The 16488-nt window shown below is 41.3% G+C and overlaps 1 protein-coding gene across 1 annotated transcript in view; it reads left to right on the plus strand.

Moving 5' to 3' along the window:
* Positions 1–1224: 1224 nt before the first annotated feature.
* farsb (phenylalanyl-tRNA synthetase subunit beta) overlaps positions 1225–16488 on the plus strand; it is a 30904-nt gene continuing 15640 nt past the window's right edge. Inside the window, exons 1-5 of the mRNA XM_085245020.1 lie at positions 1225–1371; positions 13866–13921; positions 14085–14239; positions 14732–14804; positions 14927–15042. Coding sequence (XP_085101146.1) covers positions 1314–1371; positions 13866–13921; positions 14085–14239; positions 14732–14804; positions 14927–15042 — 458 coding nt within the window. The 5' untranslated portion in view covers positions 1225–1313. The remainder of the gene's footprint in view (positions 1372–13865; positions 13922–14084; positions 14240–14731; positions 14805–14926; positions 15043–16488) is intronic.

Below are 16488 nucleotides of genomic sequence, written 5' to 3' on the forward strand. Positions count from 1 at the left end.
ATTGGCCAATCCACTACCTTTCATTGTTTATACCGCTACAAAAAACAAACAAACAAAACAACAACAACAACCACAACAAAGCAAACATCTGCCCATCTGCCAACGGAAAATCACCATCGGCCCACACATCTGTTTGACCGTCCCCAGTTAATTCACAACGCCAGATAATCCAGAACACTGGCGCCACAGAACACCTGTCGCACCTCCATCAGCGGGCACTCCCGCATCAGGTGTACCAGCAGCCCACACTTCTAGCGGTACTCCTGCCCCAGTTTCTCGGGTACAGTACCGGTCACTTCCAAGTCCTGGGGAGGCAGAATGGAGGGAAACGGGTTAGTCGACTGCAACGGCGGTGTCCGCTCCACCAGAGCGGTGCCAGGGGGCTTCCTTCTTGAGTCCCCTTTAAAGTAATGATAGCCTACTTGAAAATAGGTTAGGTGCTGCATTGCTTAAGCCCAAGCCTGTTCGGTCAGCACACGCAGTCTGTGTAATATTTAAATAAAGGTTTTGACCTTCAGCTTAAAGGAGCTTCGGGTTTTGTTTGTTTGTTTGTTTGTTTTAATATCTTGCACACTGTAGTACACTGTACAGTGTAATTACTGTACTTTTATTTTCTGAAAAGCTACTCTAAAGCTTCAAAACCTTTTTGGACAGAACTGAAGTATAAAAGTACGCGTTCCAAGGTTTATGTCGGGGCCCATGGGGTCAGGGGTCAGGCGTAAATTCAATTTCCTCAGTGTCTTTGGCAAATAAATTTAACTTACTAATATGTATTTTGAAGATGTTCAGCTACTTTCCAACCTTGAACCTTCTTTTCGGTGTGAACTTCAGCTTTCAGGTGAATGATTCGGTGTATTTCAGTTAAATTTAACAAGTTTCCCAAATATTTTAGCAATTACAGTATTTCAGCTAAAAAATATTCGCGTATCAGCTTTCGCACTGCATTTTCTTCAGGGAACGCATTCTCTAGTTATGATGATGATGATGATGATGATGATTTCTCCAGCACGCAACAATGTGTTACCGATTGTTTGAAGTAAAATTAAATAGCTAAAAAGCTGTAAATAAATAGCTTAACCTTTTTGTAGGTCTGTGTCCCGGAGCTCACATGCTGCATTGCAAAAATTGAACAAATATATATCTAAACGTTTTCCTTATATTAAGAATGAACATAACGGCTTATGTTAAGTTCTAAATAAAGTTTTGTGAGAGTAAAAAAAAAAGAATAATCACTCAGGCACCTCTGCAGACAACTACAACCGGCTAGTGAGGGTCCTTTTCCTCCACATAGCTGGTGACGATTAGCAGCGAACATGCCGACTGTCGGAGTTAAACGGGATCTTCTATTCAAAGCTTTGGGTAGAAGTTACAGTAAGTCATATTTACTGTATTTTCCGGTAACCTTTAATCTGCTCGTCTGTTATCTCTTTTTTTTAATTTTTGCTCCTAAACGACAGAGTTAGGTCAGTACGTTGTGAACTCGCTGTCTGATTGTTAGCAATGTAGCAGCTGCTCATGAACTGTAGAGCTAATTTTAACTGCCTTCATTTCTAATTATTAAAGAAAGTACCACTTATTTGATGGCGAGTTTATTTTGGTTTATTTGTTAACTTATGTATTTTTTGCGATAAGGAAATAGTACTAGTTCATTTCTATCTGCCTGTTGACTGACAGCGTGATTGCATCATTTCCTCCGCTTCCTCCTGTCATTTAAGCCTCTGGGTTTGTTCAGAATCACTATCCTGTCAGCTTGTTCGTTGCCAAAAGTGTCCACCAACAGATTAAGTCTGCAGTTTTTATTATTTTTATGTTTTGTTGCTATTTTTACTGCATAAAGTCTTTAACATCAGTTTTTATCATCTTTTTTTATAAATACAAAATGGTCATCACGTTCGTTTGTACAATGCACTTGTTGGAGGACAACATCAAAAATGACCATTTCATATATTTGCAGTGCTGCTTGATTTTCTTGTATTGTTAATGGAGTCTGGGACATGTAATCGATTAGATAAACATTGTCATGAATTCCCTCTTACTTTCGCTGTTTTGCTTCCACCACGATAAAATCACACTTCCTGCACAGCTCTCTCACCGCGGTAAAGTGAGCCGTCATTTGTGAGCCGCGGTCAAGCCAGCCGCCTACTATCGCCGCATAAATTTCCTTGCGCTTTTACACCAGTCTTTACGGTAGCGCCTTTTCGCTTTATATCCTGATTGAAAGCCTAGACTCGCACACACGTGCGCGCGCGCGAACAGTCACACGCGCGCGCACACACACAAATTACAATGTAACAGCCCAATACAGCCATCGTGACAGTCTGGTTGCATATTCAAAAATTCATTAAAAATCATTCTTAAAAGTTGATGCCAAGCTTTCAACACAATCCTCTTCTCGGACACCTACTTTACCTCTGGGCCAGGTTTTACCCAGATTTACTGTAATATTACTCAGAAATCACAGTAAACTCATATTCAGTGCAATACAGTCAATACACTACAATTATGTTTATTTCAAAAATTCATTAAAAATCATCCTGAGTAGTTGATGTCCAACTTTCAACACATCGCTCCTCTGGGACACCTACTGTACCCGTGTGCCAAGTTTCAGCCAGATTTACTGTAGAATTTCTCAGAAATTAAAGTGTACTTGTATCTAATGCAGTCAGCCAATACAATATAATTATGTCAATTTTCAGAAATTCATGAAAGATCATCCTGAGTAGTTGAGGTCCAACTTTCAACACATCCCTCCTCTGGGACACCTACTGTACCTGTGTGCCAAGTTTCATCCAGATTTACTGTAGAATTCCTCAGAAATTAATGGAAACATTTATTCAATCTAATACAGTCAGTACAATATAATTATGTCAATTTTCAAAAATTCATTAAAAATCATCCTGAGTAGTTGAGGTCCAACTTTCAACAGATTCCTCCTCTGGGGCACCTACTGTACCTGTGTGCCAAGTTTCATCCAGATTTACTGTAGAATTCCTCAGAAATTAAAGGAAACTTATATTCAATTCAATACAGTCAATACAATATAATTATGTCAATTTTCAAAAATTCATTAAAAATCATCCTGAGTAGTTGATGTCCAACTTTCAACACATCCCTCCTCTGGGACACCTACTGTACCTGTGTGCCAAGTTTCATCCAGATTTACTGTAGAATTCCTCAGAAATTAAAGGAAACTTATATTCAATTCAATACAGTCAATACAATATAATTATGTCAATTTTCAAAAATTCATGAAAAATCATCCTGAGTAGTTGATGTCCAACTTTCAACACATCCCTCCTCTGGGGCACCTACTGTACCTGTGTGCCAAGTTTCATCCAGATTTACTGTAGAATTCCTCAGAAATTAGAGGAAACTTATAATCAATTCAATACAGTCAATACAATATAATTATGTCAATTTTCAAAAATTCATTAAAAATCATCCATAATAGTTGAGGTCCAACTTTCAACACTTTCTCACTCTGGGCGTCCTACCGTACCTCTGGGCCAAGTTACATCTCAATTCACTGTAATCTTTATCAAAAATTGAAAGAACAATTATATGTCAATGCTGGATGTGTGTCCTTTCAAAGTGACACTAAATAACAGAACTCAGGCACATCAGGGAATAATCCAAAAGGCGGATTTATTAAACAAAAACAACATACAAAATATCTCTAACCCATACTACATAACCTAAAAAGAAACAAAGGGACACTTAGAAGCACAAGAATACAATACTGAAAGGGCAAGAGACACAGCCCAAACATAATCCACAACTAAAATGCCCAAAGAACAAGTCATCCCACATAGCAGACGGGTCTTGCCTGGGTCTGGTGTCAAGCCGGCACTGCTGGCTGACTTCTGGCATGGTAAGATGGCACTGTTTATGTGATGGCATGCCACATTTGGCCTGATTGGGTGAATGTGACATGTTGTATAGAGCACTTTGAGTAATATGGGTGAGTAAAAAAGTGCTGTATAAGAATCAGTCCATTCACTGTCTGAACAGAGTTTCGTCATGTTACTTTTGCACTATTATGTTCCAGCACATGTTGTTATTACATGGCTTACATGGCTAAGGTACACATTAGGCTGACATCTGGGGCCAGAGCTGAAACTGTTCTGGGCCAGCACAGGGCCAGCAGTGTGTCTGCAACTGGCCTTGTGCTGGCTCATGTGTGGGCCACCTCTGGTAAACCAGATCTGGGCCACCATGGGGCCGTCATTCTTTGCGGTACGCAGGCCATGTGTAAGCACATTGTGTGGGACAGATCCAGGCCATACCAATTTTGCTATGTGGGAGGAATTGTGTAAAAATAGAAACATCATAAAAATGAAAATACCATACCATACCACCTTTATTTATAAAGCACTTTAACATAAAACCAGAGTTCACAAAGTGCTGTACATGCTAAAAGCATAAGTAAAGAAAATTAAAATGAGATAAGATAAAATAAATAACTAAAAAGTAAAATAAATTGAAACATGTCAAAACAAATTGAGTCAACCCCTCTAATCAATGCCAAAGGCTTCAGCGAATAAATATGTTTTAAGAAGACTTTTAAATTCAGAGAGAGAAGAGGCCTGCCTAACATTCAAGGGTAGATCATTCCACAACTTTGGAGCAACTACAGCAAAAGCACGATCACCTTTATAGTATCAGCAAACGGTCATAGGCCTCAGGTACTTTTTAACATTCTTAATCGCTTTTTTAGTTTATGTGATAATCCTGGAGTTACTCCTTCACCAAGTATGTGCGATGATTTTTTAGCATTTTTCAATAACAAGATCTTATCGATTAGGGCCCTTGTTTTGTTGTCTGTTGTCTCAGTTCAAAGCCCTCCACCTGTGTGTTCAGCTGTCTTAGAGCAGTTTGATCCCGTCTCCCTTAAGGACCTGACCGTGATAGTTAGTGGCCTAAGATCATCACACTGCCCCTCTGATTCTCTTCCCCCGAGTCTGCTCAAAAACACTTTTAATATTGTTGGCCCTTTTATTCTGAAATTGATTAATACGTCCCTTACTACAGGCTGCGTCCCACTATGCTTCAAACAAGCTGTAGTTCAGCCTCTTCTTAAAAAACAAAACCTGGACCCAACTGTTCTGTCTAATTACAGGCCCATCTCAAAGCTTCCTTTTCTATCTAAAGTTTTGGAGAAAGTGGTCTATCTACAGTTGCAGGCACACCTCGATTCTAATATGATCTCAGAAAAATTTCAATCTGGTTTTAAATCATTACATAGCACTGAGACAGCACTTTTAAGGATTTTTAACGATATTCTCTTAACTATGGATTCTGGCAGCCCTGCTGCCCTTTTACTGTTGGACTTGTCAGCAGCTTTTGACACGGTTGACCACGACATCCTGTTATCACGGCTAGAATCGCATGCTGGCCTAAAAGGATCTGCCCTTCAGTGGTTTCGCTCCTACTTGACAGAAAGGTTCTTTTATGTCAATATGGGCCCCCACAACTCCAAATTAGCTCCTCTTAAATACGGCGTTCCTCAAGGCTCTATTTTGGGTCCCGCCCTCTTCGCACTCTATTTGCTGCCATTGGGCTCCATCTTCTCGCGGTACAGCATTTCATTTCATTGCTTTGCGGATGATCTACAGATTTATCTACCTTTAAAATCAGGATCAGATCAACCGCAGCTCTTATTACGCTGCCTTGACGACGTTAAACAGTGGTTATCATTAAATTTTTTACAGCTAAACGAAAACAAAACTGAGGTTGTCATTTTTGGCAATTTCAATCATATCGACAGCACGTTGGGTACCCTCTCCTCGTATTGTAAAACACATGTAAAAAACCTCGGAGTTTACATTGATGGTTCTTTTAAATTGAATAAGCAGGTGAGTGCAGTAGTTCAGTCCTGTTTTTTTCAGCTAAGACAGCTAGCCAGGATAAAGCCATACCTTCCGGCTGATGTCTTCGAGCGTATCATCCACCTTTTTCTTACTTGCAGATTGGACTACTGCAATTCATTGTATTATGGCCTAGATCATGCCACCATCCATCGCCTTCAGATGGTTCAAAATGCTGCTGCTCGCCTGCTAACCGGTACCAAACGGAGAGAGCATATAACCCCAATTTTAGCCTCTTTACACTGGCTCCCTGTCCCCTACAGGATCCAATTTAAACTCTTACTTTTTGTTTTTAAGTCACTCAACGCCCGAGCCCCCCCCTACTTGTCAGAGCTCCTCTCTGCCTATGCTCCAGGAAAACCCACGAGATCTAGTTCAAAACTATTGTTGTCCATTCCACGGACTAACCTCAAATCTCGTGGTGATAGATCCTTCTCTGTGGCAGGTCCCAGACTTTGGAATAGTCTCCCCTTTAATATTAGATCTGCTCAAACTCTTGAGCAATTTAAATCTTTACTAAAGACACACTTTTACGCTCTGGCTTTTAACACATTATGACCCAAGCATTTTGGATTTATCTGAATTAGTTAGTATTGTTTCAATTCTTCTATTTTATTGTTTCTATTGTTATTATTGTATTACACTGTAGTTTTTAATTTTATTGTTATTGTCAAGCACTTTGTGCAGCATCGGCTGTTGGAAATGTGCTATATAAATAAATCTGACCTTGACCTTGACCTTAAAAGCAAATAAGAGAATTTTAAAAACAATCCTAAAATATACAGGTAGCCAGTGGAGTGAAATTAAAATTGGGGTAATGTGCTCAAACTTTTTTGTTCCAGTTAAGAGACGTGCTGCAGCATTTTGCACAACCTGCAGGCGCCTAATGGACGCATCACTAACCCCAAAATAAAGTGCGTTACAATAATCCAGCCTAGAAGTAACAAAGGCATGGATTACTGTCTCAAAATGCTGTTTCGATAAGATAGGCTTTATTTTGGCTAATTCCCTCAAATGAGAAAAGCTAGATCTTACAACAGCTCTGACCTGGCTTTCAAGTTTAAGATTTGCCTCTATTTTAACTCCCAGATTAGTGATGACTGGTTTAACATACTGTGCCAGTGAACCAAGATCTATAATAGTGGCCTCAGAAGCGCCACCAAAAACCATCACTTCTGTTTTCTGTTCATTAAAATGTAAAAAGTTCAAAGCCATCCAGGCCCTTATATCATCAAGGCATCTGAGCAGCGGGTCTACTGAGAAGCCATTTATCTTTTTAAGTGGGAAATAAATCTGGGAGTCATCGGCGTAGCAGTGGAAAGAAATCCCATGTTTCCTGAAAATAGACCCAAGGGGTAGGAGATATAGAGAGAAAAGAAGCGGGCCTAAAACTGAACCCTGTGGGACCCCACATTGAAGAGAAGCAACAGAGGATACAAACTCCCCGAGTTTCACAGAGAAAGTTCGCTCTGCCAAATAGGATCTGAGCCACTGCAGTGCGGTACTCCGCATACCCACCAACTGCTCTAAACGGGAAATTAAAATATTATGATCCACTGTATCAAAAGCAGCAGTTAAATCTAACAGCACAATAATAACACAGTCACCTGAGTCATTTGCCAAAAACACATCATTAAAAACTCTTAAAAGGGCAGATTCGGTACTATGTAAAGCTTTAAAACCAGATTGGAAAACTTCTCAAATACCGTGTTCTTCTAGGAAGGACATTAATTGCTTGTAAACTACCTTTTCAAGAATCTTTGAGATAAAAGGCAGTTTGGAAATAGGTCTGTAATTCGCAATAATATCAGGATCAAGAGCAGGTTTCTTGAGTAGAGGCTGAATCACCGCATGTTTGAGATTGACAGGTACAACACCAGAGGACAAACTACTATTTACAATGGATTGTACAGCTGATGCTATAGTGAGAAAAACCTCTTTGAAAAATCGAGGAGGGAGAGCATCATAAGGGGAGCCTGAGGGCTTCATGTGAGCAATGAACTCCTGCAGGCAGAGCAAGGAAACTGGCTCGAACCTGTCAAAGACAGCAGAACTAGGGACAGGGGTAGAAGGGTCGAGAACGGACTGGGAAGTCTGCGCTTTGACAGATAGCACTTTATCAATAAAAAAGTGTAGGAAGTTTTCACAAATTTCCTGAGAAGACTCGACACCAGCAGTCTGTGGAGCGTGAAGGACCATGTCAATAGTCTTGAATAAGACATGAGGCTTACGACAATTTGCCTGAATAATAGCAGCAAAATGTTTCCTCTTAGCATCTTTTACAGTTTTCTGGTAAGAATTCCAGTAGTCTTGTAACATTTGATATGACACCTGAAGTTGATCCTTCTTCCATTTACGTTCAGCTCTCCTACACTTTCTTCTGGCAGCCCGGGTGTCTTCATTCAGCCAGGGTTCAGATTTGGCTTTTACTTGCCAAAGCTTAAAGGGGGCCACTGAATCTAAAGCAGTTTGGCAGACAGAGTAAAACCACGTACTCAGCTCTTCTGTATCATTGCATATGAAATCAGGAAGGCCGCCGTTCTGATTAAAAGCAATAGAGAACTGTCCAGCAGAGGAAGGGTTAAAAATACGACAGCTCCTAGCAGCAACAGGAGGAAGATTAACTTTGGTACAAGGAAGGAAAACCTCAAACAAGACAGACCTATGGTCTGACCATACAACATCACAAACCTCTAAGTTAGAGACAGGTAAATTGTGAGTTAAAACAAGATCCAACCTGTGCCCATATTTTTGTGTAGGCACAAACACAGGTTGCACAAGATCAAAAGAGTCAATAAGATTTAAAAAGTCCTTTGCCATTGGCTTGTCAGGGCAGCACACATGAATATTGAAGTCCCCAATAATAAGGACATGATCATATTTTGGCATAATTTCAGCCAACAGATCAGAAAAGTCATTTAAGAAGTTCTTATTGTATTTTGGGGGTCTGTAAACCACAGCACAGAGCACTGTGTGAGAGCGACCTAGCTCAAACATGCTCAGTTCAAAGCTACTAGGTGAGGTTGATAATGGCAGTGGTTTACATTTATACTGCTTCTTAAAAACAACCGCTAGTCCTCCTCCTCTGCCTGATATTCGAGGAGAGTTTAAAAAGCAGCAGCCATCAGGTAAGAGATCTGTGAAAGCGCTGGACTCACCGGCCCTCAACCATGTCTCAGTTATACAGAGGAAATCCAGTCCTTGGGTCATAAATAAATCCCTTAAAATAAAAGTTTTATTACTCAGCGATCTAGTGTTCACCAATCCAAACCTGGTGGAGGTCAGCGTGTTCGTGGCTGACAGCGAGACCCGACGCAGCGGCCGTAGGTTCTGTAGGTTCGCACCGCGCCGACGAAGATGAGGGGAAATCTTTCGTGGCTGGGACATCTGATCCGAGCCAACAACGGGCACCAGCCAGGCATCGATGGGCTCCAGAGAGCACGCGGAGAAAAGGCATGACAAGGTACAGATCCACGTTCGTTCCACGGAGCCGGGGAAGAGCGCGCCAAGTACGCCTTAAGTTTCACGAGTAGACCGCTACGTTTGCCCCGGCGTCTGAAACGCTTTCGCCGTGAGGCTGGGGCCAGGGTCCGACAAAGGTTAGCTGGTATCCCAGACAGGAATGGAGGTAACGCCTTATGTCCATTATAAGTTGCATTGGTAAGATCACTGGCAACTCGGAGGTCCAACAGTTTTTGGCGATTGTACATTAAAAGAGAGTTGACTCTAGCAATAAAAAAACAACATAAGCAAACACAACAGAGGAAGAGCCAGACGGCGAGCCACACACACTGGCGCCATCTTGACAGGCCTGAACAATACCTTCAGCAGAGAAAATGAACATAAAGTAAAATGTACTGAAAAGAACATCAGTATGGCCATCATTATTTGCTTGGAAAGTCTAAAGTTCCATGGCTTTGAACAGCCAGAGAACGCAATGCCCAGCTTAGAATGACTAAAAGTAACTTCTTTTAACATTCTGTCATTCTGCTTCTATATCAAAAATCCACTAAAAATAGTCATTTGAAAAAAAATATTCGCCACTTTTCATCAGTTTGGGTTCCTCTGTTTATAGCAATTTTTAGAAAAGAACCCAATACCTTTGTCACTATACAGTTGTACAGTGAGATACAGAGCATCTCCTACTCATTGCAAACATGCTGGGAGGGTGGCTCTATCCGCCTTAGTGCAGCTGCTGTACCATACTGTGATGCAGTAAGTTAGTAGGCTCTCAATGGGCGAGTGGTGGAAGGGTGAGCTGTAGTACACAAAGAGCATTCTGGCGTAGCTCTGCCGCTGTTCTAGGTGACTCAGCACCGAGTGGAGGGTGATGGCATCTTCTGTGAATCTGTTTGCACGGTATGCAAACTGGTGGGGGTCGAATTCTGGGGGGAGGTAATCCTTGGTGTGCTGAAGGACTAGTCTCTCAAAGCATTTCATGATTACCGGTGTGAGGGCCACAGGGCAATAATAGTTCAGGCTGGTGATGGGAGACTTCTTTGGTACTGGGATGATTGTGGCTGATTTTAGACAGGATGGGATGGCTGCTTCATCAAGTGAGAGGTTGAAGATTCTGGTGGAGATGAGGGTGAGCTGGTGGACACATGGTCTTAGCACTTTACCACGTATTCCGTCTGGACCGGCCGCCTTCCTGGGGTTCACTGCTAGGAACACACATCTGACATCGTGCTCCGTTACAGTGAATGGAGCGGTGCAGGAACCAGGTGAGGATGAGGATGGGAGCAGGGCTGAGGCAGATGAATGCTGCTGTTGTGGTGTTTCAAAGCGGGCGAAGAAGCTGTTTATTTCCTCTGCTAGCTGCACACTCAGGTTTTCTGTTTTCACAGTTCTGCCTCTGTGGTTTATGATGTCTATTATTCCATGCCATGTGTTGTTGCTGGACAGGTGGGACCCCTTTTCAGGTCAGCTCGAGCAGACCTGTACAGAGCTCTGTCAACAGACCTACAGGGAGTGCAGAATTATTAGGCAAGTTGTATTTTTGAGGAATAATTTTATTATTGAACAACAACCATGTTCTCAATGAACCCAAAAAACTCATTAATATCAAAGCTGAATGTTTTTGGAAGTAGTTTTTAGTTTGTTTTTAGTTTTAGCTATTTTAGGGGGATATCTGTGTGTGCAGGTGACTATTACTGTGCATAATTATTAGGCAACTTAACAAAAAACAAATATATACCCATTTCAATTATTTATTTTTACCAGTGAAACCAATATAACATCTCCACATTCACAAATATACATTTCTGACATTCAAAAACAAAACAAAAACAAATCAGCGACCAATATAGCCACCTTTCTTTGCAAGGACACTCAAAAGCCTGCCATCCATGGATTCTGTCGGTGTTTTGATCTGTTCACCATCAACATTGCGTGCAGCAGCAACCACAGCCTCCCAGACACTGTTCAGAGAGGTGTACTGTTTTCCCTCCTTGTAAATCTCACATTGGATGATGGACCACAGGTTCTCAATGGGGTTCAGATCAGGTGAACAAGGAGGCCATGTCATTAGTTTTTCTTCTTTTATACCCTTTCTTGCCAGCCACGCTGTGGAGTACTTGGACGCGTGTGATGGAGCATTGTCCTGCATGAAAATCATGTTTTTCTTGAAGGATGCAGACCTCTTCCTGTACCACTGCTTGAAGAAGGTGTCTTCCAGAAACTGGCAGTAGGACTGGGAGTTGAGCTTGACTCCATCCTCAACCCGAAAAGGCCCCACAAGCTCATCTTTGATGATACCAGCCCAAACCAGTACTCCACCTCCACCTTGCTGGCATCTGAGTCAGACTGGAGCTCTCTGCCCTTTACCAATCCAGCCACGGGCCCATCCATCTGGCCCATCAAGACTCACTCTCATTTCATCAGTCCATAAAACCTTAGAAAAAACAGTCTTGAGATATTTCTTGGCCCAGTCTTGACGTTTCAGCTTGTGTGTCTTGTTCAGTGGTGGTCGTCTTTCAGCCTTTCTTGCATTGAACATAAGTTCCCTGCAATTTCTGAAGAATATTACAGTAAATCTGGCTGAAACTTGGCACACGGGTACAGTAGGTGTCCCAGAGGGGGGATGTGTTGAAAATTGGACATCAACTACTCAGGATGATTTTTAATGAATTTTTGAAAATTGACATAATTCTACTGTATTGGCCGACTGCATTGGATACAAGTACCCTTTAATTTCTGAGGAATTCTACAGTAAATCTGGATGAAACTTGGCACACAGGTACAGTAGGTGTCCCAGAGGGGGGATGTGTTGAAAGTTGGACATCAACTACTCAGGATGATTTTTAATGAATTTCTGAAAATTGACATAATTGTAGTGTATTGGCTGTATTGCATTGAATACAAGTACACTTTAATTTCTGAGGAATTCTACAGTAAATCTGGCTGAAACCTGGCACACAGGTACAGTAGGTGTCCCAGAGGGGGGATGTGTTGAAAGTTGGACCTCAACTACTCATGATGATTTTTAATGAATTTCTGACATTTCCATAATTGTATTGACTCTATCGGGCTGTTTCATTGTAATTTGTGCTCGCGCATGCGCGTGCGACTGTTCGCGCGCGCGCACGTGTGCGCGGGTATAGGCTTTCAATCGGCACATAAAGCGAAAAGGCGCTACCGTAAAGACTGGTGTAAAAGCGCAAGGAAATTTATGCGGCGGATAGGAGGCGGCTGGCTTGACCGCGGCTCACAAATGACGGCTCACTTTACCGCGGTGCTCTACCCTCAGTGTACTTCATGACCAGTATCTCAAATCTGTTTTCTGCATTATTCGCTTTATTTGTTTATTATTCGCTTATTACGCACAAGTCATGTACAGTGCTGTCGGCCGCTGTTTTTTGTTTCCAAAAATGACCTCCGACAAGAAAGCATAATTTCTGCTGTTTAATACCGAAGAAATTAAAACTTTTTAAAATTATGCCAAATTGAAAAATGCTTGGCTGTGTCTCAAATAAAACCTCTAACTTTGCTGTGCTTCACTTCAGCAGCATCGGGTAATGTTCATATGTTGATTCATGGTTTTCTTCAGTTTTTGATCTACTGCAGAATATTTTTAAGGCAGTTATCTGCTATAAAAAGCCAGGCCAGGAAAATCTTCGCTGTGTTTAATCAGTGACAATACCCACCTCTAGTGAGTAGCCTAGGCCTGACAGAAGTGGACGTAGCTGTGGATAATGAGAAAAGATATAAAGAACGTTTGATTACTTTTTCGTTAAGGCCTGAGCCATCTGAAATTCATAGCTAGTGCTCTGACACGGAGCCATCAACCTCTCAGGTTATGTCTAACATTGGTCCGGAGACAGAATCAGATAATGAGCCTCATACGATCGACTCCGAGCCAGAGCCCACTGAAAGTAAAAGGGGGAAAGTGTATACAAAGTATTTCAAAGAGAGTGGCTTGACCAGTTTCCGTGGCTAAGATACTGTAAAGCTGACAACATGATGCACTGCATTTACTGTCGTGAGTGTGGAAAGACCATGGCCGGCAATACTGCATTTGTGACTGGTGCTAATACATTTCAAATTGAAATGCTGAAAAAGCACAGTGTATCCAGAAAAAACATTATATGCCGCGATAAATGCACTGCTCAAGTATCCCCTCTCCCCGCTGCCTTTCAGCGGCAGGCAGCAGCAAACAGGTCATCAGAGGAGGCTGAGAGGATGATTACGTTTTAACATTATCTACGTTATTGGAATTTTACCTAAATTACTTGATTTAGTCAGTAACAAGGAATTAAAAAATGGGTTTCAGTTGGCCAAAAGTGGCCACCATAGAGCCAACAGGAATAACTGCATGTGTAGTGTATATTATTGATATAATTAAGGAGCTGAAGTTGGAAAATTAAAAAATAGTGAAAAATTGAAGAAATTGAAGTGTACACAAATGGCCAGCATAGAGCCCAGAGGGTTAAATGTGAGCAGGCTGCTGTGACATGTGCCAGTAAATATCTTCTGTCGTCTGTCTGCCTTTTGTTTTAGCTGATGAGGAGTTTGACGAGCTTTGCTTTGAGTTTGGGCTGGAGCTGGATGAAATTGTAAGTACATGACATCAAATACGAACAGCTCGCTATTTGTGGTTAATAAAGTAATGCAGTAATGCTCTGTTATTGCAGAGATGTAAGTACAGTTCTTTGATTTGTCTACATTTGTGTCTGAATTCTGGCATGCTGAAGTTCCTCTTCCCCATCTGCTTTACAGACCTCTGAGAAAGAGATAATCAGCAGAGAGCAGGGTGACACTAAGGCCTCAGGAGCATCTGATGTGATCCTGTATAAGATCGATGTACCAGCTAACCGCTATGATCTGCTATGTCTGGAAGGACTGGTTCGTGGACTGCAGGTCTTCAAGAATAAGTGCGTTTCTGCAATTTTTAACAGGCTTAACCTGAAATAAATGACAAGAGATTTATTTATATATCAAGTTTTGTTGCCGTGATTGACCAGCACTTTGTTTTTTTGTTTTGTGTACCGTATTTTCTGCACCAAAAGGCGCACTTATAATCCTTTAATTTTCTCAAAAATCAACAGTGCGCCTTATAATCCAGTGCGCCTTATGTATGAATTCTGGTTGTGCTTTCTAACCTTGAACCAATTTTATGTGGTACATGGCGCTCATAAATCTGTAAAAAAAATGTTTTAGTACGACTTGTGTAAGCTACGAAGTGCTTGATGGATTGTCAGATGGATTGTTGGAGCATTACAGCTACCGTAGTCAGGAGCCTCGCAGAGTAATCTAGGTCCAAAACTCTGTCCGCTTCAGGTCCCAAAGTCAAACGAACACTGCGGCATCACTGAGAGTTAAAACTGTTCTTCCCTCTAACCGCAGAGATTGTGTTTTTGTTTTAGGTTGGAGGTGCCCCGATACAAACGTGTTAGCCCACTCAGTGGGGAGCCTCAGAAGCTGATCATCACTAAGGAGGTGTGTGGAGATGTTCACAATTATAAAATGTTTAACAAGAAAAAAAATAGTTTGTAACCTAGAACAGGTATCAGTGCGATTTGCCTGTTGACCCTATGTTTGCGGCGCTTCACTCCCCTCAGACGGAAGCAGTGCGACCCCACGCTGTGGCAGCAGTCTTGAGGAACATCACTTTCACACAGGAGCGCTATGACAGTTTCATTGAGCTGCAGGAGAAACTACATCAGAACATTTGCAGGTGAGAGCACACCAACCACCTACTATATATAACATGAATGTGTTTCCTTTAAAAATTTGAGTCTAAATGGCTAGCTGCAGCTACTTACAATGAAAAGACCAACACGATGCTGCCATTACCTCTGACACTTGTTACTGTCCTAAGTCACCTAGTTAGGTAACTAAAGACATAATATACTTATTTAAAAGTACTAAGAATGTTTTTGATTAGACCCAGTAATAAATCTTGCAGAACAACACTTATGTTTTGTGATGATAGTTTTACTCTCATGAAACTCACTGCAGAGCCAAAAATCATCAGGGCCTACGTTGCCTAAGATTGATTTTGCACATGCCTAAGGATGAATTTCGTAAGAACTTAATTGTTTACTTTTTATTGATACTAGATGCTGGATGCTATTTTTTTTTTACTTTGATGCTTTATTTACAAAACAGTGCTATGGCGTTCTGTAGCCTTCATGGCAAGTGGTCCACATACATTTGCCAGTGAAACGGCACCTTGAGCAAAAACATCTAGGAGCAAGCTTGTCAATAAAAAGTGTGACAACATTAAGCCCAGGGAGCCCCCACTTTTCAAGAAAAAGACCGATAACACAACAACAACAGTGACAAATTTGCTGTCATAATTTAACGTGGAGCTTTTCTGTACACATACAGGAAAGAGCGAAAAGGCGGTGCTGTTAATGAGATGGTGAGCTCAAATAGATTTATTACAGTAACCACTATTAAACCCCTTTACTGTGAAAAAGTTGGCAGGAATCATTCATCAAACCACCTGATTACCAATCTCCAACATGAAGTAAAGCTAATTTTGTAGCTGCTCCCATTTCGTTGCAATTTGTTTTGGCAGAAAGCTACAGAAGTTCAAATAAAATATGCAGAGCTGTTAACCTTGTCTGATACCATGTTTTAATCAAGCAGCTCACTGAGGGCTGTCACAGTGACACCTGCAGCAAGCAGGAGTGAGCCTACAGGGTACAAGACTACATTTATTTAAAGGCTTTTGTGACATTTTATTTTGCAGATGTAGATTAATCTAAAATATGAATACCATATTGTAATAATAAAATTGTATTAACCTTTAAAAATAAACTAGGGTTTGGGTTTTTTTGCATTTCAGGAAAAACAGTAAAACTGAGCCACTGACCTGTGGCTGAGTTAATTATTCACATTATTAACATCTATACCATCATAACAGAAAACATTTCGTAGAATACTGATATGCTCTGTTTTCTTCATTGCAGCCACCACATGCTCCTATGAAGGCTTAGAGCCGCACACAGTTATTTGCAAGCATGCTTAAATACGCAGACACACACACAAACAGAATCTAACTGAGTGTTTACCGAGTCACGGCACATATATCACATTAGAAAAATCACACGGCACACAACGAAACAGAAATGTCACAAAAAGCATATTGATAACTTTTCTCCGTGCACCAGGT

This window comes from Mchenga conophoros, linkage group LG14 (genome assembly GCF_057382185.1).
Source record: "Mchenga conophoros isolate Kocher_MC1m ecotype Shallow Benthic linkage group LG14, M_conophoros_male_GT1.1, whole genome shotgun sequence".
NCBI classification, from domain to species: Eukaryota; Metazoa; Chordata; class Actinopteri; order Cichliformes; family Cichlidae; genus Mchenga; species Mchenga conophoros.